The 24,024-nt window shown below is 43.3% G+C and overlaps 1 protein-coding gene across 2 annotated transcripts in view; it reads left to right on the plus strand.

Moving 5' to 3' along the window:
- Positions 1–24,024, plus strand: part of MIPOL1 (mirror-image polydactyly 1) — a 302,694-nt gene that overhangs the window by 11,818 nt on the left and 266,852 nt on the right. For both annotated transcript variants that reach the window (XM_075844430.1, XM_075844431.1), the window contains exon 2: positions 72–137. In XM_075844430.1, the coding sequence (XP_075700545.1) occupies positions 129–137 (9 nt within the window). In that variant the 5' untranslated portion in view covers positions 72–128. The remainder of the gene's footprint in view (positions 1–71; positions 138–24,024) is intronic.

Raw genomic sequence — 24,024 nt, forward strand, 5'->3', positions numbered from 1 at the left:
AAAATTGAATTTTATTACCATTTGTTGAATGAGTTTATTTTAGTTTTCTTAATATTCTTCTCCTTCAACAGCAGCAATAAAGCGGATGATGTACAGACGGGAAACTGGAGTAGAAGGACTGACCGTTAATGCCTGAGGTAAGTCTGAATATTTCAAGAATTTTTCCGATAGGAACTGGTCTCCACTTTTCTGCACCACGTAAAAAACTTGCTCTTGTGTAGGAGCGGAAGTCTGAAAATTTCTCTACACATGTTTCGCCATCTTTTAAGACTGGCGCATGCCTGTTGGGGAATGAGGCACGCGCTGCTGAACAAGGTTACTGGCCGTTGTTCACCACCACCGTTGTTAGAAGGTTGAGGCCACACAGCCGCGTTTCTTTGAATTAATTTTTAATGGCCACGTGTTTTTTTCGGGTTTCTCGGTTTTGCCTTACCAAAAAAGTATTAGAAAATCTAAGCAAATTAGAAACGCAGCAGTGATTCAAGCAGACCGCAAAGCCGTTTACATGGAGACTTTATGGCAGCACACAATCCCCACGGTTCCGTGTGGAGCAGTTGGCACTCCGTGTGCCGCCATGTGGTGCCTCATTCTTCCCAAGAAGCAATACATCTAAGGGTATGTTCACACGAGGGCGTCCGTTACGGCTGAAATTACGGGGATGTTTCAGCCTGAAAACATCCCCGTAATTTCAGCCGTATCGGCATGTGCAGTCGCTTGAACGCCGCGTCAATTACGGCCGTAATTGGCGCTGCTATTCATTGGAGTGAATGAATAACGGCTCCAATTACGGCCAAAGAAGTGACAGGTCACTTTTTTGACGCGGGCGTCTATTTACGCGCCGTCATTTGACAGCGGCGCGTAAATATACGCCTCGTGTGAACAGACAAACGTCTGCCCATTGCTTTCAATGGGCAGATGTTTGTCAGCGCTATTGAGGCGCTATTTTCGGGCGTAATTCGGGGCAAAAACGCCCGATTTACGTCCGTAAATAGGCCGTGTGAACATACCCTAAGGGAAAATACCTCCGTAATAAACCACTTGATGAAACCTGTGGGTAAAAAAAAAAGATTAGCTCATACCATACCTCTGTATGGCTTCGATTTCATACGGAGTCTCACAGAAGTACGATGTGGACTGATCCGTTATTACAGTTTCATAATACAGACGTGCGTTTTAGGCCTTCAATGGGTTGTCTTGGAACGTACAGTGGAAAATCCACATATAAATCCATATGATAACTGATAATTTTACTGCAGATTTTCAGAGGGTTCTGGTCTATTTGGACCCGGCCTTAGAGAGGCAGGGGCACCTAGCGTCATACATAACTATGAAGCTAGGAGCCCGGCTCCCTGGACTGTGTTCGGTCTGGGAAATACTGCCGACATGCGGTCAGTTTATCACGGACCAAACTCGGCCGTGTGAATAAGGCCTTACAGTGTACTCTCTTGTAACGAGTCATTGTCCTGCATGAACAGCACATTATCAAGACAAGAAACATAGATTGTTCTCAAATTGTGATGTATTGAAATAATAAATGCATTGGAAAGTTGTACGTTTCAAAATCACGTTTTGTTTAAATATTTTTTTAATGTTTTTGTGTTAAAGATTTTTTTATTTTGTATTAAATTTGTATCACTTTTTATTAAATAAAATTTTAGCTATTGCCGTTTTCACAATGTCCACTGGGTTGTGGGCTGAGACCCACTGCTTTATGGGGATCACTTTTCAGCATGTGTTGTACACACAGGCAGGGTCAGCAGTTATCTCACTATCATCGTAGGCAGGATTCCAATAAAAGTTGCATTTGCATGAGTGGTGCATTTTGCTGCGTGGTTAAAACCGTGTCAAAATCGCACCCGTTTTTATCACGAATTGGCGCTGTTTGCTGTAAATTGTGTAAATTCCCCCTTAACTTACATGTTCACCAAAATGGTATCGTTAAAAACGACAGCTTATCCTGCCAAAAAATAAGCCCTCAAACTGCTCAATCAATGAAAAAATAAGAGTTATGGCTCTCCGAATTTGGTGATGCAAAATAAATTATATTTTTTAAAATTCGTTTTTGCCTCATAGTAAAATATAAAAGAAAATTATATAAATTTGGTATTGCCGTAATCGTATTGATCCGCAGAATAAAGTTAAAATGGATTTTTAATTGCACGGTGAACGCCGTGAAAACAAAGAGCAAAAAAAGAACTGGGTTTCTTTTTTCATTTTCCTCCCCACAAATATTTTTTTTCCGGTTTCCTAGTACATTATATGGTACAATAAATGGTGCCATGAAAAACTACAGCTTGTCCCACAAAAATCAAGCCCTCATAGGGCTTTGTTGACGGAAAAATCAAAAAGTTATGGCTTTTGGAAGGTGGGTAGGAAAAAAATGAAAATCCTAAATACTTTTAAAACCGCCGGTGTTATTAAAATGTAGTTTTTGGTGGCATTTTTATATTTTACTTTAACCCCTTCCCCCTGCTTGCATTCTGGGCCCTAATGTCCAAGCCATTTTTTACATTTTTACATTGTCACATTCAAAGAGCTGTAACTTTTTTATTTTTGCGTCGGCATAGGTGTATAAGGTCTTGTTTTTTGCGGGACGACTTGCAGTTTTTATTGGTACCATTTGAGAGTAGATGCGACTTTTTGATCACTTTTTATCACGTTTTTTTAAAGTCAGGATTAACAGAAAACAGCAATTTTTCCATTGTTTTTTATTTTATTTTTTACGGCGTTCACAGTGCAGGTTAAATAATGTAACAGCTTTATAGTCGGGGTCGTTACGGACGCGGCGATACCAAATATGTGTAACTTTTTTGCTTTATTGTAGTTTTTTTTAATAGTAAAGCATTTTGTAAGGGGAAAAAGTGGGTTTTTCATTTTTTTTGTTTCACTTTTTTTTTTAAATTAACTTTATTAAACTTTTTTACTTTTATACTAGTCCCACTAGGGGACTTCCCTATCCTCCGATCGCTATTATAATACACTGCAATACTTTTGTATTGCAGTGTATTACTGCCTGTCCGTTTAAAACGGACAGGCATCTGCTAGGTCATGCCTGCGGCATGATCTAGCAGGCATTCGCTCCAGGCAGACCTGGGGGTCTTTATTAGACCCCCGGCTGCCATAGAAGACACAGACACTCGGCGATTTTATCGCCGGGTGTCAGTGAGATGAGAGGGAGCTCCCTCCCTCTCTCCAAAACCATTCAGATGCGGTGCTCGCTATTGTGCACCACATCTGAAGGGTTAAACGGGTGAGATCGATACTAATATCGATCTCACCCGGCAGAGCAGGGACGCTCCCAGCCCTCAGCTGCCTCTGGCAGCTGAGAGCAGGGAGATTTCACGGCTCCCTGCTCTGTTTACTTTATTCTACAGCAGCGACGTAGAATAGCGGCGCTCTAGAATAAAGCCCACTAATGACCGCCGTAAAAAGACGTATCGGCGGTCATTAAGGGGTTAATGTAACAGCTGGCTTAAAAAAAACAAAAAAAAAACACACCACGAATTTGCCACTTAAAACGCGGCAAAGCGCTGTGTGTGTGGGAAATTAAGGTAAGGCTTCGTTCACATCTGCGTCGGGACTCCGTTCATGGCTTCCGTTGGAGCTTTCCGGCAGGAGAACCCATGAACGGAGTCCAAACTGAAACAAACGGAAACCAGAGGTTTCTGTCGTTTTGATTGAATCAATACCGTAGTGGACGGCGCTATTCATTCCTTCGAAACGACTGATCCCTTGCACAATGGGGACAATCGGAAACCATTTGCACTGGATCCGTCACCATTGAAATCAATGGTGATGCAAACGGAAACCTATGGTTTCCGTTTGTTTCAGTCAGGGTTCCGTTCATGGGTTCCCCTGATGGAACGCTCCGACGGAACGCTCAACAGAGTCCTGACGCAGATGTGAACAAAGCCTAACACCTCTATAATGATGGGGGCAGATCACACAGGATCCCACCATTGCCTATAGGTGATAGCGTCTCCCCCCTGCGCAGTGACCTCCACCTGTCACAGGCATGTCCACAATACTCTCCCATAGGAGTCAATAGGTCATTCTCTGAATGTTCTTATATGTTCCTTCTGCAAAGCAAATCTCTGAAATTCTCATTACACCAGATCCGGCAAGCTGCCTCCAATCAGAAAACAGAATTTAAAAAAACTACAATCAGAAAATAAAAACAAATAAGAAAAATAGAATATATGTTAGTAAATATTTGAATTCGTAAAATAAATAAGGCGACGTGTCCCCTTTAAATCTCAAGCTGCGTGAGCTCCTTCCTTTTCTCATGCAAAGTGTAACGTCTTCTACCTTCTTCGTAAGATTACATTAGTTTACAGAAGATTTATTCCTATCAGGAATGCAATACATGACCTGAGTATTTCATCGTCTGTGCGTTGAACACTGTATATTGATACATCCTTGAGTCTATTTACTCAGGTGCAGGCCCCAGAATCCACCTTCCCGCCTGCAGGCTTTAGTAATACGACCATTTGAAGAGTTACTGATTCCAGTGGCCGTTGTAACTTGGCACTGAATAGGTGTTTGAGTAACATGTCTCAGGAATCACATGCTTTTATGCAACAATGACAAACTTCTGTAAATAGTTTATACCGTGTGAATATTTCGCCACTTACTAAGTGTTTTGACTTTTTTGGTTTGGGGGTTAGCTATAGGGAGAGCGGTTTTCCGCTGTGGATTTGAGCAGAAAATTATCTGCAAATTCTGCATGGGTTTCAATGCAGATTTGACCCTTTGCTTGCCCCAAATTCTATGCAGATTTTCCCCTGCTAGATATGGGTAGGTTTTGCTCCATTTCTTGATTCTTGATTGTTTATTTAGATTAAATTGAGTTGTTTTGGTAGGAGTGTGTTTCAGACCTGACCACACTTTGTAAGGTGTCTAAAGAATCATATATGATATATGATTAAAAAAAAACTTAAATTGACACTAGCTTTTTAAACAATTTATGGTAATCTAATAGTATTCCTGATATAGATCAACTATTAATTTACTTACTGTTAAAATGGAGAGAGGAGGGGGAAAACGGTGCAAAATTAGAAATATACATGCAGACATGCTGCAGCTTCCTGGTAAGTGTTATATCTCACCCCAGTGCTGGATTCTCAGCTATACTGCTCATTACTTCTGTATAATATTTTTCATGCTACTGCAGCTTCTCCTTGTATTTGGGCAGTATATAGAAGACATGATAGCAGTTAGGATCCACCCACTAGCTCAGAGACAACTGGAAGTTAGAGCCTGCAAAGGGGAAAACTGCTAAATAAAAAATGTACATAACCAGTGACCAGCAGTCATGTTCCCCTGTAGAATTCGAGAAGGCGGCATTGCTGGTGGCATGTATCAATACACTGGCTCTTCTGCTTAGTGATACATCCAGCTCTCCATGAGTATTTTTTGTCTTTGAGTGTTGTTTTTTTTAGCATAAAGAGGCTAAACAATTTCTCACACTATGCAGTGGTCAGAACCAGAGTTTGGGGGGCTCCACACTGGCAGCCAGCTGAAAAGAACATTTGGGTGGAGCATTTTAAGCTGCTGTCAGTCAGCATCAGAGGGAGCATATTCAGCAATACTGTTGACAGATAACGCTGTCCTTACAAACCTCCTCTTAAATGTCCTTTCCCAGTTAAATGCCAGGCACAACACAGACCCTTAAATGCTTTTTCTTGGAGCTTTATCTTAAGCACGTAATAGTTTAAAGGGGTATTTACAACTCTGACATTCGTGGCATATCCACAGGAAATGTGATAAATGTTTGAGGTCCCAGTTCTTATCCACATCTATCTAGAAAATAGGACTTCCCCGTCCTGCCTGGTAAAGTGGCTGCCACATTCAGGCCAGGAATGAATGGAAAAGTGGCGCACATGCACATTCACTCTACACTTGGATGCAGGAGTTCCTTAACCAGGCTGGATGGGATTGGGAAACCCATATGTACATCCTGTATAATAAAAAAAAATCTGAGATGGGAACATCCCTTTAACCCTTGTGTAAAGTGCCCCTTTTCATAGCATGGGTGATTTTAAAAGGATTATGTGGGGAGTGAAAAGTATTAGCAGTGTAGTCATTGCAGTATGTGAGTACACTCGCTAATATACATTCCACTCCCCCGTCACGCTGATTATGGGATTTTAATTGATTTTTACAGTGCTGGCGGGGGACCGGGAGTCTAGTGGCACAGTCTTCTTTCATGATGACACGACTCTTTGTCATGTGACTGTACTCTATGTAATCGCTGTACTACTGCTCCTGCTTGTACATAGAGTACTGCGGGGCCGGTCACATGATGAAGAGTCGCGTCGTCATGAAGGAAGTCTGTGCCACTAGACTTACCGTCCACCGCCAGCGCTGTAAAAATCTACTAAAATCTCATAATCATCATGACGGGGGACCGGAAGTCTAGTGGCACAGACTTTCTTCATTACGACACGACTCTTTGTCATGTGACCGACCCCCGCTGTACTCTATGTAATCGCTGTACTATTGCTCCCGCTTGTAGATAGAGTAATGCGGGGCCGGTCACATAACGAAGAGTCGTATCATAAAAGAAGGCTGTGCAACTAGACTTCCGATCCCCTGCCAGCGCTGTAAAAATCTATTAAAATCTCATAATCCGCGTGACTGGGACCAGAATATATATTAGTGAGTGTATTTACATACTGTAGTGACTACACTGCTAATACTTTTTGCTCCCCACTAAGTGACAACATGGGACACATATTGTGTGCAGTGTGAATGCAGACTGCAACATGCACATGTTTCCACTAGGTGTAGCTATTGCATTTCAACCGGTGCGTTCTGAGACTCTTGGTTACTTGTCTAGAGTCGAAGCTTTTTGGTTACCGATTTGTATAATGTATCCGTAAAATATTTTTGGATTTAATTTTCTTTTTTATGTTTTCTCTTATATGATTCTGTGGAAGGCGATTGTCTCATTTACAAAATGGTTACAGCATCACAAACCAAAGCTTGTTATCAGTATTAGATAACTTTCCATTACATTAACCCTTTTCTTTTCCATTTTCTCTTTATTTTCTCTCCTGTACACAGATGTTTTACCTCCCCAATTGCACAAGGTTCATCAGAATAAATCCCTATATGGATGAGTTCATTGCTATTGTTCTAGGGTCAGTAACCTTCGACACTCCAGCTGTTGTGAAACTACATCTCCCAGCATGCACTGACAGCCAAAGGCTTTATTATCCCAGCCAAAGGCTGTTAGGACATGCTGGGAATTGTAGTTTTACAACAGCTGGAGTGCCGAATGTTGCTAATCCATCTAGTGTGTATTCATCTAGTAAAATTCCGGCAGTCTGGCGCCAATCAGGTATTCTAAATCATCAGACACCGACTCATATATATATATATATATATATATATATATATATATATATGTATGTGTGTGTGTGTGTATGATAGACAGATATGTATATATATATGTATATGTATATATATATATATATATATATATAGGCACGGGACAAATTCGTTTCTGAAGTCTACATTTTTATTTTTATTAAATGGGTTTTCTGATAAAAATTTTATACGTCCACTGAATCTACATTCTCCAAAGATCTAATGTACTTTCAAATCCAAAAGTGCCCCCGTTCTCAGTTTTCTCGCTGGTCATGTGACTTGTGACATCACATTTTCTGCATCCTCCAGTGACGTATACCAGTCACATGTTCTTGGAGCCCTAGACCAGTATACAGCATGTTACTAGTGACGTTTCTTTATATGGGCGTCTTTTTTTGCATGCTCGGTTCCTTGTTATTTTCCGTATATAAGGCAAATTTTGGTATTCACTGCTGCCGTTATATAAAACCCGTATTGTACAAAGAACATGTAAAGCCGATGAAGCCCAAATGGCTTGGAAGTAGATCACAATGTACCCTGTATAAAATCCACATATATGTAGACAGATTAAATAAAGGAACGTATAAAGCACTGCACATCTGGTGAGGAAACTGCAACGTCGGAGAGTCATGAGTGGGTTGGGGGTTTAACTGGGATAAGCGATGTAGAAAGAAAAAGGGAAGGGGTTGCAAAAGGTGGGGAGGGGAATATGGGGAGAATGGGCACAGGATTATTTTTGTTACATACAAGATTATCAGGATTTCTGGGGCATAAATTGCTTGGCATTTGGATGGAGTGATGCCGGGTAAGGTTACAGGGTCACGGTCTATTGTTGATTTTTTTTTTGCCAGGCTCTGTAGCATATTTTGGGACAAGGCAAATGTTCGGAGCTTTCAGTTGAAGTCGGTAATTTCACTGCCAATTTTTTCGCGTTGACCTTCATATGTGGATGACTGGCAAACAATCTCAACCGCGATAAAATCTCTATAATAGTTTGTTTTAACTTGAAGCCAAATAATATGTGATTACAAATTGAAAAAAGAAAAGAAGGAAACTATCACTGGAGTGTACATTACCAGGGAGAACAAAAGTTTGCTTAAAGGGGTATTCCTCTTTTAGACATTTATGGCAAAACCACAGAATTTGCCATAAATGTCTAATAGATGCAGGTCCTAGAATTAGGACCCACACCTGTATCGAAAATGGTGGTCACCTGACCTCCTTGTAGCCTGGCGCGGCTGTGTCTGGCCACAGATTCCAGGCAGGGACCAGTGGATAGAGTGCCGCGTATATGCTCAACTCTCCCCATTCTGTTGTATGTGAGCTACGGAAACAACTGATCAGCGCTTGCTCAACGGTTTCCATACCTGTTTCCCATTGAACAGACTAGAGAGAACTGCGCGCATATGTGGCACTCTCTCCACTAGTCCCTGCCTGCAATCTGTGGCCAGAGGCCGGGCACCAGGCTGCAAGGACCCCCGTTTTTGATACAGCTGCGGGTCCTGTAGCTGGGACCCGCATCTATCAGACATTTATGGCATATCCTTTGTATATGCCATAAATGTCTAAGATGGAAATACCCCTTTTTTCCTTTAACTGTTTTTATTGGAAGAAGATTTTTGATTTTTCCAATACAAAAATAGAAACATGTGAGTAACAAGAGTACAAATATTATAGAGCAGCAAATTCAATACTATAATTAAAACCAGCGAAATACCCCTGTTAATACTGCAGTTTATTATTCATGGAAGTTTTCGGGGAACTCATCTGCTTTGGCAAATGGATAGACTGCTTCCTTCCTTTATAGTTCTTATCCATGCCAGTCCTGTTGCCTCAAGAACAAAAATTGGATCTTAGAAACATTTTTCAATTAAATTTTATTTGTTTTGGGAACAAATTGTGAAAAAGCGTTTGTCTGCTTTTTTCTCCATTTTTACTACAATCCCTTTTTTGCTACAAAAATAAACTGCTGAGACTCCCAGAAATCACCTGAAGATGGCAGCAACTGTTTAATTTCCCTGCAGCGCTACCACAGGGGAAATAATGCATTACAAGGCTCTCATTGAAATTAATAGGCTTTATTTGGAAAATTTCTGCTGTAAATTATAGTAAATTTATCAGGCCGTGGTGATCCCTCATGCTGAGCCTCACTCACTTTTTTGATAAATGGCAGGGGTGACGTAAAAATAGAATAGCCGTGAAATTTCTGCACAAAATTCAAGTTTTTGCGCAAATTGCAACTTTTCAATGCCAGAAAACTGGCGTTGAGGCTCCATAAAATCCTCACACAATGCACAAATAAACTGACCGTACTCTTGTATAAAGACAAATATAAATTATAGGCAACAAGCCTTTAAGACTTGGGGTTCTCTCCCTCACTTGAACGCTCTCACTGCGCTTTTTGCCACTGCTGACAATTATTCCGTGTCTAAAACTAAATATAGGTCGCTTCAGAAAACATTAAAACTAAAAATCAGCTGAATATTACTGTGGAGCACTGTGAAAATGCCAGTAATGATGCCACCAGCTGTGCCTGCCCGCTCCATTCACATAGACTGTGCTTATGTCTATTACAGGTGTTAACAGGGCCAGCCATAACGGTGTGGGACCTGTGCATTTGTCAATAGAAGGCACTGCACAGGGCACATCGCCTGTCATTACTAAAGGGGGCACCATTGGCCCTGATGGCCTGTGAACCTACACAACCGATCTGATATTAGGCACTGTGTAGTTAGGTTATTTTGGCACTATATGGTAAATAGTACAAGATGGGGTGTCAATAGAAGGCACTGCACAGGGCACCATCCAACCTGAGGCCAAACCTAGGTGTCAACACAATCTTAGGCTAGATTCACACGAGCGTGGGGAACCTCGGGCATGAAAAACGTGACGTATTTCACATCCCATGTGCCACCATTCGGGTCCCGTTTTCATGGATCCCCATAGACTTGATCCTATGGAGGGATCCGTGAAAACGGAAGATAATAGGACAGGTTCTATTTTTCAACGGACCCTTCATACGGTCCATTGAAACAACGTTGTTTTAACGGCCATCACACAGGCGTATTCAACGCTCGTGTGAACAAGGCCTTAGACTGCTGCTTCCCCCATATAGGCACTGGAAGGAAGCTGTAGTCTTAAAGGGGTTGTCCAGGAATAAATTTTATTTAAATTTTAACTTAATTAGACATATTTAATAACTTTTCTAATATAGTGTCTACTTACCTGTGCCAGCGTTACCCTGTTCTGATCTGCGGTCAAGTGACCGCACCCAGGGTAAAATTTTTTATTCCGGCTGAGAAAGGCACGGCGCGTCATCAACTACATTTACAGGCAGTAGGCCGGGTGAATGTTTCATGAGCTCTTCAGAGCTCCGCCTCCTCTGGTCCTGCCGCCTGTAGACCTAGTTGATGACGCGCCGTGTCTTTACACAGCAGGAAGTGCAGGCTGAGCAAAGACACGGAGCGTCATCAATGATAGTACACGGCCCCTCCTTCTCCTGTCTCGTCGTCCACGCCTCCTCCTTCTTCACTCTTGGAGCTCTCACACTGAAGTGCATGTGAGAAGAAGGAGCGGAATCCCTAATCCCCGGCCACAGCGTTGCCGAAGCTGTGGCCTGGGATTACACTCCAGGAGAAGTCCCTCACTTCACTGTCTATATATGGACAGTGAAGTCAGGGACTGCTCCTAAATCGGAATCCCCGGCAACTGCAGCCGACTATGTGGCCGGGGATTCCGCTCCAGGTGAAGTCCCTGCCTTCACTGTCCATATATGGACAATGAAGTGAGGGACTTCTGAAGCCGTCCTCTACAGGAAGGGGGGGGGGGGGTGACTATGTACAAGGGGGCTGTGTGGCATTACCTACAAGGGGGCTGTGTGGCATTACCTACAAGGGGGCTGTGTGGCATTACCTACAGGGGGGCTGTGTGGCATTACCTACAGGGGGCTGTGTGGCATTACCTACAGGGTGGCTGTGTGGCATTACCTACAGGGGGGCTGTGTGGCATTACCCACAGGGGGGCCGTGTGGCATTACCTACACGGGGGGCTGTGTGGCATTACCCACAGGGGGGCCGTGTGGCATTACCTACACGGGGGCTGTGTGGCATTACCTACAGGGGGGCCGTGTGGCATTACCTACAGGGGGGCCGTCTGGAATTTTGAGGCAGATTTTGATCTGCAAAAACGCTGCGAAAAAAGCTTTCTTTGCTTCCCATTGGGAGGTCAGAGGAGTAAACGCCCGAAGATGGGGCATGTCGCTTCATTTTCCCAGGAGCCGGTTTTACCGCTCGCTGGAAAAACGCCTCCGCCTCCCATTGAAATCAATAGGAGGCATTTTTGGCCATTTTTTTTTACACGTTTTGACGCGGAAACCACGTCGAAAAACGCTCCAAAACATGTCCGAAAATGCCTCCTATTGATTTCAATGGGAGGGGGAGGCGTTTTTTTCCTGCGGGCAGTAAAACCGGTTTGTGAGAAAAAGAAGCAACATGCCCCATCTTCGGGCGTTTACATTTATGACCTCCCATTGACAACAGTGGGAGGCAAAGAAAGCGTTTTTCGCTGCGTTTTTGCCTGCGGCGCTCAAAGGCCACGGACAAAAAAACACGTCAAGCGGCGTACAGGCTGGTCAAAATCTGCCTCAAAATTCAAGAAGGAATTTTGAGGCAGAATATTCTGCCAGCAAAAAAAAGCGTGAACAGGGCCTAATACAGGGTCTCTTGGAACAGATCCAGCAGCAGGTGAGGAAAATGTGCTGACTGGATTGTGTGTACCAAGATGTCTGACATAGGTGGAGTGGGCAGACTTACATTTATCAGGCTGTGAAAGGGGTGGGGGAGAGAGATGGGTGCCTGTACTTAGATCAGGGATAGATGGAGGCACTGGCGTAGCTATAGGGGTCGCAGCGGTCGCAATTGCGACTGGGCCCCGAAGCCAGGGGGGCCCACAGCCCCCCGCACCACATCAATAAAAAGTTACTATAGTAACTCGGGCCGCGGGTCCCTGTTACTATATTAACAGACTGTACTTACCTTCCTGGTTCCGGATTGCAGCGGAGGTCCTGACGTCAAGCATTGTGCGCAGCGCATGACGTCACAGCGCTATACGGCGCACAGTATCGAGACGACAGAACTTCCGCCGCGCCTGAAGAGGAAGGTAAGATTAGCCCTGACTGACCGGGTCCGACTCCCGGGACCCGCCAATCAGCTGTTTTGAAGGGGCCGCAGCGTACGAGAACTGCCTCCCCTTCATGCCGGTCACTTCATTCCGGTCACACTGTGAATCGGTGTCGGCGATTCACAGTGTGAGCGAGTAGTGAAATGAAGGGGAAGCGGCTCTCGTACGAGTGCTGCGTCCCCTTCAAAACAGCTGATTGGCGGGTCCCGGGAGATGGACCCTAACACATCAGCTATTGATGGCCTATCCTGTGGATAGGCCATCAATGTTTAGGGACTGGACAACCCCTAAGCCTACGATGTAGCAGGCTTAGGGGGCCCATGAGACAGGATCACAGATTGTTTGATCCCGTCTGCTGGGCCCTGTATCTAAGCCAATCACATGGTAGGCTTAGATACATGGCCCATGTGTGATCCTGTCTGATGGGCCCTGTATCTAAGCCAATCACATGGTAGGCTTAGATACATGGCCCATGTGTGATCCTGTCTGATGGGCCCTGTATCTAAGCCAATCACATGGTAGGCTTAGATACATGGCCCATGCGTGATCCTGTCTGATGGGCCCTGTATATAAGCCTACCACACTGTAGGTTTAGATACAGGGTCCAGCAGACAGTAATCTTATACTGTATGAGATTACTGTCTGCTGGACCCTGTATCTAAGCCTACGTTGTGGCAGGCTTAGATACAGGGTCCCACAGACATTATCACACATGGGCCCTGTATCTAAGCCTAACACATGTGTTACTAATCGTTTTTTTTGTGTGTTTTCTTACAGGTTCGGTCGTTGGACTACGTCGGATTCCAGGACTACTTCGATGACGGCTTTTTTTTTATTATCAATAAAATGGTTAATGAGGGTTGTGTGTTTTTTATTTTTTTATTTCAATAAAATATTTTTTCTATGTCTTTCTTTTTTTTTTAAACTATATTACTGCCGCCTTAGTAATGGCCGCCGACTCATTGACAGCATCCATTGCTAAGGCGGGGCTTAGTGTTTGCCGGTGCAGAGGCTAAAACTAGCCCCCTTTATTACCCCTGTACCCACCGCCACCAGGGGTGCTGGGAAGAGCCGGGTACGATCCAGTACCTGACCATCTGTAGTGATGGTCGGCCACTGGGGCGGCCACAGGCTGGTAGTATCAGGAGGGGAAAGGCCAGATACAGTGGCCCTTCCCACCCTGGTAATGCTAGGCTGCTGCTGCTTTATTGTATCTGGCTGGTTATGAAAAATGGGGGGGACCCCACATCATTTAAAAAAAAAACTAATAATAATAATTGGAAAGAACGATGTGGGGTCCCCCAATTTTCATAACCAGCCAGACACAACACAGCAGCAGCAGGCAGCATTACCAGGGTGGTAGGTGCCACTGTTTTTGGCCTTCCCCAGCCTAATACTACTACTAAACCTACCAGCCTGCGGCCGCCCTGGTGTCTGACCGTCACTACAGATGGTCGGGTACTGGTTCGTACCCGGTTCTTCCCAGCACCCCTGGTGGCGGTGGGTACCGGGGTAATAATGGGGGTTAGTGTTGGCCTCTGCACTGGCTAACATTAAGCCCCGCCTTAGTAATGGAGGTTGTCAATCAGCCAGCGGCCATTACTAAGGTGGTGATAATAAAGTTTAAAAAGATACAAGCACATAGAAAAAATATTTTATTGAAATAAAAAAACACAACCCACATTAACCATTTTATTGAGAATTAAAAAAACGCCGTCATTGAAGTCCTCGTATCCGAAGTCCAACAACCGAACCTGTAAAAAAACACAAACACACAAAAATAATCAGTAACACATAAAGAAGCAAAATTATTATTCTTGCCTTTCCTGGGTCCAGCGCTGGAGCCGCAATGTCAGCGAGCTGTGTATCTAATCCTATCATGTGTGATACTGTCTGCTGGGCCCTGTATCTAATCGTATCATGTGTGATACTGTCTGCTGGGCCCTATATCTAATCCAATCATGTGTGATACTGTCTGCTGAGCCACTGTATTTAATCCTATCATGTGTGATACTGTCTGCTGAGCCACTGTATCTAATCCTATCATGTGTGATACTGCCTTCTGAGCCACTGTATCTAACCCTATCCATAGTTTATAGGGTTGTAGTGCTATAGATATGCTATGCTGTCTGCTATACACACATTTTTTTTGAGCGGACACATATGTATTGGGGCTATTTCCCCTGACATTTTAAGCTCTGAGGGTATGTTCACACGGCAGCGTCCGTTACGGCTCAAATTATGGTGCTGTTTTCAGGAGAAAACAGCACCGTAATTTCAGCCGTAAAGGCATGTGCAGTCGTCTTTCGCTGCGTCCATTACGGAAGTAATTGGAGCTGTTTTTCCATGGAGTCAATGGAAAACGGCTCCATTTACGTCTGAAGAAGTGACAGGCACTTCTTTGACAGCGGCGCGTAAAAAAAAATGACAGTCGGCACAGAACATCGTAAGACCCATTCTAATGAATGGGCAGATGTTTGCCAACGCTTTTGAGACGCATTTTCGGACATAATTCAATGCTAAAATGCCCGAATTACGTCCGTAAATAGGGTGTGTGAACCCAGCCTTAGTGACGCCCCCGGCTGCTAGTGCTGCATTGTTGGGTCACTTAGGAGACCCAGCGATGCAGCTGCAAGCTGCGGACCGTCGGCCATGGGGAGTTTGCGCGGGGGGGGCCCTATAAGAACTTTTGCATCGGGGGCCCATGAGCCTTTAGCTACGCCCCTGAATGGAGGTACAAAGGATAATGATGATTATTAGTGTGTAGGACCGTGTGCAGGGAGGGAGCTGCCTTGAATTATAGCAGGGAATTATACTGTGAACATAGAGGGGCGTGGCAGTATGCAAATAGCTGAGATGATTTGGAGGAAGGGGGGGTGCAACTGTCTCCTCAGATGCAGCAAGGGATCATGGGTATGGTGGGTTTACAAGACAGGAAATAGCCAGGACCAGAAGCAAGAGATGTAAACAAACAAAGAGCAGCAGTGACAATGGAGATCAAACAGAAACTGGTTAGGAGGTTAATAGGGGGTATTAGGGAAGGCAAACCAAGGCTGGGGGACACTTTTTTTATTTTTTTTTATTCCTGGACAACCCCTTTAAGGTGGCCATACACATCAGATGTATGTCGGCCAAACCCACCGATTTTGGCGTGGCTGGTCAACCATCTAATGTGTATGGCCAGGTCCAACGAACTCCCCAACAGCAGATGTCGGGGGAGAGGAGGGTCGTGCATGTTGAATCTCAAAATGCCCGATCCTTTTGTTTTGTTGGTTTGGAGATTTACTGCTACTATAGAAGTCTGGCAGCGGCTTTTTCATTTCTCTGCACGGGGGAGTCGGGAGGAATAGCTGTCGGCCAAACGATCATTCGGCCGATAGCTATCTCAAGTGTATGGTCAGCCTTAAAGTCACGTCACCAGGACTACTGCAGTAGCCAGCGCGATCCTATGGAAAAATATGTCAGGGCTGAGTATAGATATCCATCTAAAGTGACTATCACACTGGACAGTCCCTATATGTATAAGAATATACAGTACAATTCATGCAGACCCCGAAATGTAGTATTTTTGGGTATGTTGCCAGGCTGGTAGATCTTGGTTAGAGCTTATCTAGGAATATACATGAGGTGTACCGCTAATTCCCTCTTATCTCCCTCCTTCACTCATTAAAGATAAATTGTTTCTTTTATCTCCTGCACAAATAAAAATTGTGTTTTGTGTAAAGTCTTATCAAGATCCAAAGGACATTACTGCCCTTCAAATATATTATGTCATATTTTATATTGTGTTTTTAGTTGTTTTAAAAAATAGCAGTAAATCTAACCTGGAAATTAAGGACTAGAAATCGCCTATAAATGTTAGGACTTGAGTGGACTGGATTTTCCATTCAGGAGTAAAATGGTATACTCAGCAGGACCTGTAATAGTGGCCAGAAACAAATACAGTTTGTCCCATCAGTCTGTTTATGCTCAATATCTTAGTAGTTCATGATGTGCCATATATCTTAGCCCTCATTCACACTAGCGTGGGCGTTTTGTGTCTGAAAAAAACGTGTTTTACATGCATATTACTGTCCGTGAGGTTTCCGTGTGGCATCCATTTTTCACGTCCGCGTCTCTCCTCTGCAAGCACTTCCTGGTTTTCCTTTTTTTTTTTGCATTTCTTTAGCAACTAATTCACGAAACTCGGGCACACGTGTAGGACGCAAGCTCCGTAAAAAAACACTGATGTATGAATAGCCCCATTAAATGGCATTGGTCAGTGTGCTGTCAGGTATTTAAATAGACAGCTGGCTGAAGTGAAATACGCTTGTGGGAATAAGGCCTTATACAGAGTTAAGACAGGGCGGAGATATTTCACTAGGATGTGGACAGAACAGTTGTTCCCATAGCAGTAAAATAAATCTCCGGAATAGCCACCCCATCACCATTTATTTGCTCTTGTAGTAATTGGGGAATGGGTGAATGGAGATTCTTGGTCAGATCATAGCAAACATTGGCTCATATTAAGCCAGGAGCCAGGTAGCCAATGTGCTTAGAAGTTTTCTGCTTTTCTGTTGGTGACTACAAAAGTTCTTATTGTCTGGCTACTAAAAAAACAAAAAAAACTAATTTATCTACTCCTGTGGTAACTGAGCTTTTAAAACTGTTTTAGACTCCCTTAGGCCTTCCTTCGGAACACGCAATTGTTCTGGCGTTTTAAACTGCATCAAGAAAACTTCAAAAAAACACCCGTGTTATTAATATGTAACATGCAGGGTTTTTTTTACTTTTTAGTGGCGATTTAGTGTCATTTTGTAATTGATTCATTTTTTTCCTGCCATTTGTTAATTCCTATAGACAAGCTTTTGGAAAAAGCGCCATACCCAGAGCGTGCTGCGTTTGGAGAAAAAACGCCACTGACTACAAAACTGCCTCAAAAATGGCACAAACCAAAACACAGCTGTGTGTAGTGCATTTCATATTTTACTATAGACTTTAATGTAATATCAGGCTGCACTCAAAAACGCAGCGAAACGCTGTGTGGGTATCTAGCCTTAGATCCACACATGCCATTTTAATGCAGTTTTTGTTGCAATTTTTTCGCTATGATACCCCTCGGACCTGACGGTTTAAGTGTCAGCGGATCCTGATCCACCTGTAATCTATCTCATCTAAGTTATGAATTTAGATGTGATGCATTACAGGTGGATCCTGCGTGTGAGAGACACGCAGGACCTGCTACCACTGAACGCGTCAGTCCCGCAGATCTGACGGGAGTAGGATTTAGCGCTACGTATAGCTGCTCTTTATACAGAATACAAAGCAGCTGTATCTAAAAAAGTATAACGAATGTTTAATAAAGACTAATTCAAAAATTACGCCAAACACACTGACTGATCCGTTTATTAAAAAAATAAATAAATAATGCCCATCAAAGTTTTACATAGCCTGTACGCTGACACTTAGATCTTTCCTAGTTATCCCTACACTTTCGGAATACAGTGAGAATAAATAAAGAGCATTGGGAGAGTGGTGTATAGAAATGGCATTTGATGGGATCTGGTGAGATGAGGTAGAAGTTGACAGATGATGACGGTAGTTGTTCCTCTGTTTGACCAGCATAATCATCAGACATTGAATATATGCAATCACCCCAAAACATTAGTTCCCCTGGATATAGATTGATGGTGGGAGCAGGTCCTCATGATTCGTGAGTCATATCATTACTATGCTAACGTAGTCCGGTGCTTCAGCCTCCGGCATCCTAGCTGAGATCCTGTTTGTTAGAATGTCAGGCTGCAGTATCCTGGGATCCATCAGTCAGCAGACTTAACTCTTCAGGGCCATTATTTAAATTCATGCTTGAAGCTTGTTCTTCCATGTCTCACGGGCACGTTTTCCAGCCAGACAGTGAAAAAATCTCATATTCTTCTCACAACCTTTTTACGTGAGGCGTTCTGGAACATTATTCACCCTCTCATATGATTGTATTTTCCATTTGTTGATGAGGACATGACTTATATCATAAGAGACTATACAGGGCCATTTTACCACAATGGTAGGCCCAGTTCAAAGTTGTCATAAGTGGGTGCCCTCTTTTCATCAAAAGTTAAAATAATGTGGCACACAAAATCGAAATGTAAAAAACAGGATGCGCCAGCCATAGGTGCCACTTAGCTGCTTTTGCTTCAGATGCCCCCTGATTATCTGACATTTCACCAAAATGATAACCACAGATGCCACCGTACAGTGCTTTAGCTTCAGATACCCCTCAGAGTGCCAAACATGCCTCCAGAGTGTCAAACACTGATGACCCATACAGTGCCGATACCCCCAATGTGCCTATCACATATGTCTCCATGTTACCAAACTCAGATACACTCCGATACAGCCACAGTGTTACTCAAGTAGCCCAGCAACTGGACGCCTCCTCCGCTGGTCCCGAATATCGGTCATGTGCTCCTTAGGGCTCTTTCAGACGAGCGTAAAACTAGTCCGTGTGCTGTGCATGGAAATCACGCGAAGCACACGGACCAATTGATTTTCAATGGGGCCGTTCACACATGCAGGAGTTTTCACGCGGCGAGAGTCCGCTGCGTGAAACTCTCCATGACCTAGGCTGTCCATGTTTGTCCATGGCTGACCATGTTTCCTAGGCTGCTTTATCTGCCGGCTGACGCAGGCTGCACGATGCCGTCACTGCATCACACCGCCTGCCCTGAGACAGACACACCTTGCCTACTATAGAGAATGGCGGTGGCTCCCTGCTCCATCATAGTTTTCAACTGTATCATCTGCATTCTGAGTACGCGGATGCAGTCGAAAATTTTGCCGCTACCTCGGGGCCCAGTGCAAGTTTGCCCTAATTTTAATGTGTTCCTGGGACTATATATGTGTCTTATGGATACTGTACGCTGTTATTTTCTTCTCTCTAAAGGTATTTCATTTGCTGCAGTATTTCCTACTACTTCATTTTTTTTTATATATAGTTATATAAGGTGTAGTCTTCTATGGTACATAGAAGAATGTAGAGCCTCTTTGTACCCAATTCCTTGGAGTCGAATGACTAGCGTTCCCTTAGTTGACTTTGCATTTGTGCAGGTGATCAAATCTGACAGACCTCTATCCTCTTGGTTGTTGAGTGACTACACTGTCTAGTGTACTTGGGCTTTTATATGATAAGATTACTGCAGGATAGAGAGATCCTAGGACTTATTATTCTGTAGGGTTCCTGGAAAGATCCTGATGGCACCTCTTTAGTTAGCCCGAATTCAAATGGACGTTTTTCACGGCCAATTTGCATCCGTGCAGGACCCGTTTCCACAGATCCCTCATAAACTTGAGTCTATTGAGGTATCCAGGAAAACTGGCAAAATTAGGACGTCCTATTTTTTCATGGGCCGTTCACACGGTCCGTTAGAGAAAAACAGCCGTGTGAATAGCCCAATAGACGTTGCATTGCTTTTAATGCAACCGTGTGACTGCCTTTAAAAAACGTCCGTCACACGGCCGATTTTCCCTGTCGTGTAGGTAAGCCATTAGTCTTAGTAGCTCTATAAGGTTAGTTTGATTAGCCCTGAGACTTTAGTTAATTTTTTTAAAATTTTTTTTTTTTGCTTGCTTAGTATTGTATTATGCCGTATTATTTGTGTGTTATTATTTCCTGCCTCTGGCTATAGGCACCTTTTACATCTGAAATCTGTTACACACGTTGATACAGTACACTCCAGCTCATTATTGCTTGTTCTATTTGGGGGCTTTTTTAAGAAAACGAGTACATAAAGTCATGGCGTTGCCTATAGCAAACAGATTCCAGCTTACATTTTTGTAGTTTAGAAAATGATCTGATTGGTTCTTCTTCCCATTATGTCTACACGTCTCCTTCCATTTTTTCAAAAAGAACCTATAGGTCTCCTATCTCAGAAGGTGTCTTTTTTGCCCATAGTAGCCTATCAAGATTTTAGATTTGATTTTTTTAAACCCTACTAGAAAAGTAAAGTATGAGCTTTAATTGGTTAAAGGACGTTTTTTTTTATAGGGCTTTTATGTAGTGACAACCAAAATTTCAATAGCTCTAAGGCTGCATGCACACATCCGTCAGCCGTTGTACGGCCGCTAATGACGGATTCGGGAAACACGGACCGCACACGGATGCAGTCCGTTGTTTCACGGACCAAATCAATGAGAAGGCAGAGACTGTTCCGCCACTAACGGACAGGAGTAGGACCTGTCCTATTTTTGATGGAACGGCCGCACAGTTTCGTTAAAACAACGGAAGTGTGCATGGCCCCATTGAAATGAATGTGTCAGGGTGCTATCCGTTAAAACAACGGATAGCACCCCGACGAAAAAAACTGAAGTGTGCATGAGGCCTAAGTATCATCAATGTCCAGTACTGGCATAAATGTTATGATGATTTTCATTAATAGTAGTTTTTATAATTTCAGGTAACAAAAGTTTTACATAGGGAGAAAAGCAACTGCTGAGCATTTGTCAGCAACCATAGGCTGAGTTCACACAGGGCGCATACGCTCCGTAGAAGCATGGAGCGTATCCGCCCTGTGCGCCGCAGGGGATTCCGGGCTAAAAACCGCTCCAAATCGTGGTGCAGTTTTGCGCCCAGAATGTCCGCTGCAGAAAACTGAAGCACTTAGCCGACCACGCTGGAGGGAGGAACACAGACTTCTGGGTAAGTATGAGATAATTTTTTTCTGGAGTTGCGTTTTTCGTGGCGAAATCGCTGCGAACTCGTTGCATAAAAACACCGCAACTGCTATTAAATTCAATGGGGAAAACCTGGATCAAACAAGCAGCGTTTACGCAAATACAATTGACGTGCTGCAGAATAAAACTCTTCACAACAGGTCAATTTTTGAACGTTTCTTCCACTCAGTATTTATGCAGCGTGTGGATGAGATTTGTTTTATCTCCTCCACTTTGCTGCTACTGTATTTTCTGCGGATTTTCCGCAGCTAATTCCGTTGCGTAAAAAACGCAGTATTTATACAATGTGTGAACTGACCCTTAAAGGGGTTTTCCGAGTTATTCCAAAAAGTAGCAGGGGTAGGAGGGATGCATTAAAAAAAAGAAAAAAAAAGCTATTACTCATCTCACAGATCCCCGGCGTTCCAGCGCCACCGCTCCAGTCCCCGTCGCTGCTTAATGACATGCCCGTATACCCATTGAGACCAGTGATTGGCTGCAGCGATCATGTGGGTATACAAGCACATCATCACTGCAGCTATGTCAATAAACAGCGGTGGGAAGGACCAAAGTGGCGGTTCTGGAAAGCCGGGGATCTGTTAGGTGAGTAATGGCTCTTTTTTTTTTTCTTAAATGCATCCCTTTTACCCCTACTACTTTTTTGGAATATCTCGGAAAACCCCTTCAAAAAGATTACCGCGGTTTAGAAAAATGATCTGTTTGTTTTTTCAAGAAACATAGCACATGGAGATTAGTGACGCTGTGTCCTATTATAACTTAGCCCCATGCAATACCAGACACAGCCCATAGATAAGAGCGGAGCTTTCTGTAAAAAAAAAACAGACCTCTTTCTTTAATTCCTGACAACCCCTTTAAAGCAAACAAGGAAGAACAGCTTCACACCATATGGAAGTCGGTTGATGGGGGAACCTAGCTCCTGCTGCTGGTTTGGTCTATAGTAAAAGTTTCTGACCGTAGATATTCAAAATACAAACTTTTTACATCCCTCATGTCAGTCCTTTGGTGCACACTGTACATCCGATGGCACCTAAAACGCCTAATAGAAGTAATGGAAGGAGTTGGTCTTGTGCCAAATCTGGGGATCTGGAATCTGCAGCTGGAGGATATAACATGACATTGTTCTTTAGCAGCAGTAGAACTATACATCATATACACATGCTGAGAGTAGTTACTTTGTGGTCAGTATTCAAGCCGATCAGTCGCCAAACATTGGTGAGGTCACTGGCGGGTTCCATGTGTTCTCAGGTCACTTCTCATCCTTGTCCAGAACATTGAATTTACTATAACAGGTTCTACTGAAGGACTAAAATATTAGAATTGCCCTGGGCCCCTTGTTCCACATGAGATCCTGCAAAGTTAAGTGACTGGTGCCGTCTCTTGCCGATCCTGTAAAGTTAAGTGACTAGTGCCGTCTCCTGCCAACTTAACATCTCAGGCTAAGAAACCTGCACTTTTCCCCAGTAGCATCAAAATGGTTCTATTATTCCTGGCTGCTAAATGTTGAAGCTGGCTTCTTGATTTGAAGGAAATTTTCAGGGTTTGCCAATAGAAATAGGCAAGTATTACTTATTCTACGCTTTTTAAAGACCTGAATAGACGCCTTTACCGTTTAGTTTTAATACAAGTATTTTCAATTTTTTTGTGTTTATTTCTCCTGTGAGGGCCTTAAATAGAACTTTAGCTGAAAGATGTGTAACTCAGTTGTTCAGAAGGAAAGATCTTATAAAAATCATGGCTCGAGATTCGAGATGGAACCATAACATGACATCTTGCAAATGGAAGAAAAAGGGAAATCCAAATTGTTATATAACGTATTATATGGTGCAGAGTTATTATTTTTTGTATTTTAGCTGTTGCCATAATAAGTGTTTTTTTATTGATGCCTGGAGAAGATTTTTTTTTCTTTTTTTTTTTTTTTGAAACATCATTTTTATTGACAAATTATCATTTATTTTTTTTAAACAGACAAAAAGATTACATAGATCACATAGAATATGCGTCATAATTGAACAACACGCAATTAGTGAAACAAAATAAAATTAAATAAAATCATGGCATATAACCAGGTTCACATAGTAGATGAAAAACAGTACTTCCCCCTACCCCTGAACACGACTTTGGTTAACAAAAGAAAGCAGCGCATAGAATAGAATTAACCAGAGCTAATGAGAGCTAATAAGAGCTAAAGATCTTCGGCGGTATGCCTTCATAAGTGCTACCTTGTCATTATAATGAAGCAACTTCAATATGACTTGTCTGGGACGTGGTGATCTATTGGTATCAGATGACGGAAGATTTCTCGGGTCTGGTCCCAATCTGTGCGCCCTTTCCATCCGCTACGGGCGTTGTAAACCTAGGGCTGCTGGTAATGCCCTCTCACATAGGCGCTGTAAACCGGAAGGAGCCACCTTCTCTTTCAGCCCCACAATTCTCAAATTACTCCTCCTGGATCGTTTTTCTAGATCTTCCACCTTGTCCCCCAACTGAGTAGTAGTAGACAACACCACTTTAAGTGTGGTTTGCAAGCGCTCATTTTCATCCTCTAACAATGTTATACGCTGTTCTAATTCTCCTGTCCTGGAGGTGATTTGTGCCAGGTCCGCATGCATGCGATTAAGAGAAGATTGCACCGTTCTTTCCAGTGCTTTTTGGAGGTCAGGAGCTATCCTTTTGGCCACTTCATGTGCCAGAGCCACATAGTCAACAGGTGCATGGAGATTGGGGCTGCTGCATATCATCCTCCTGCGAGTACAGCGGGGGAGAAGT

This window comes from Rhinoderma darwinii, chromosome 12 (genome assembly GCF_050947455.1).
Source record: "Rhinoderma darwinii isolate aRhiDar2 chromosome 12, aRhiDar2.hap1, whole genome shotgun sequence".
NCBI lineage: Eukaryota > Metazoa > Chordata > Amphibia > Anura > Rhinodermatidae > Rhinoderma > Rhinoderma darwinii.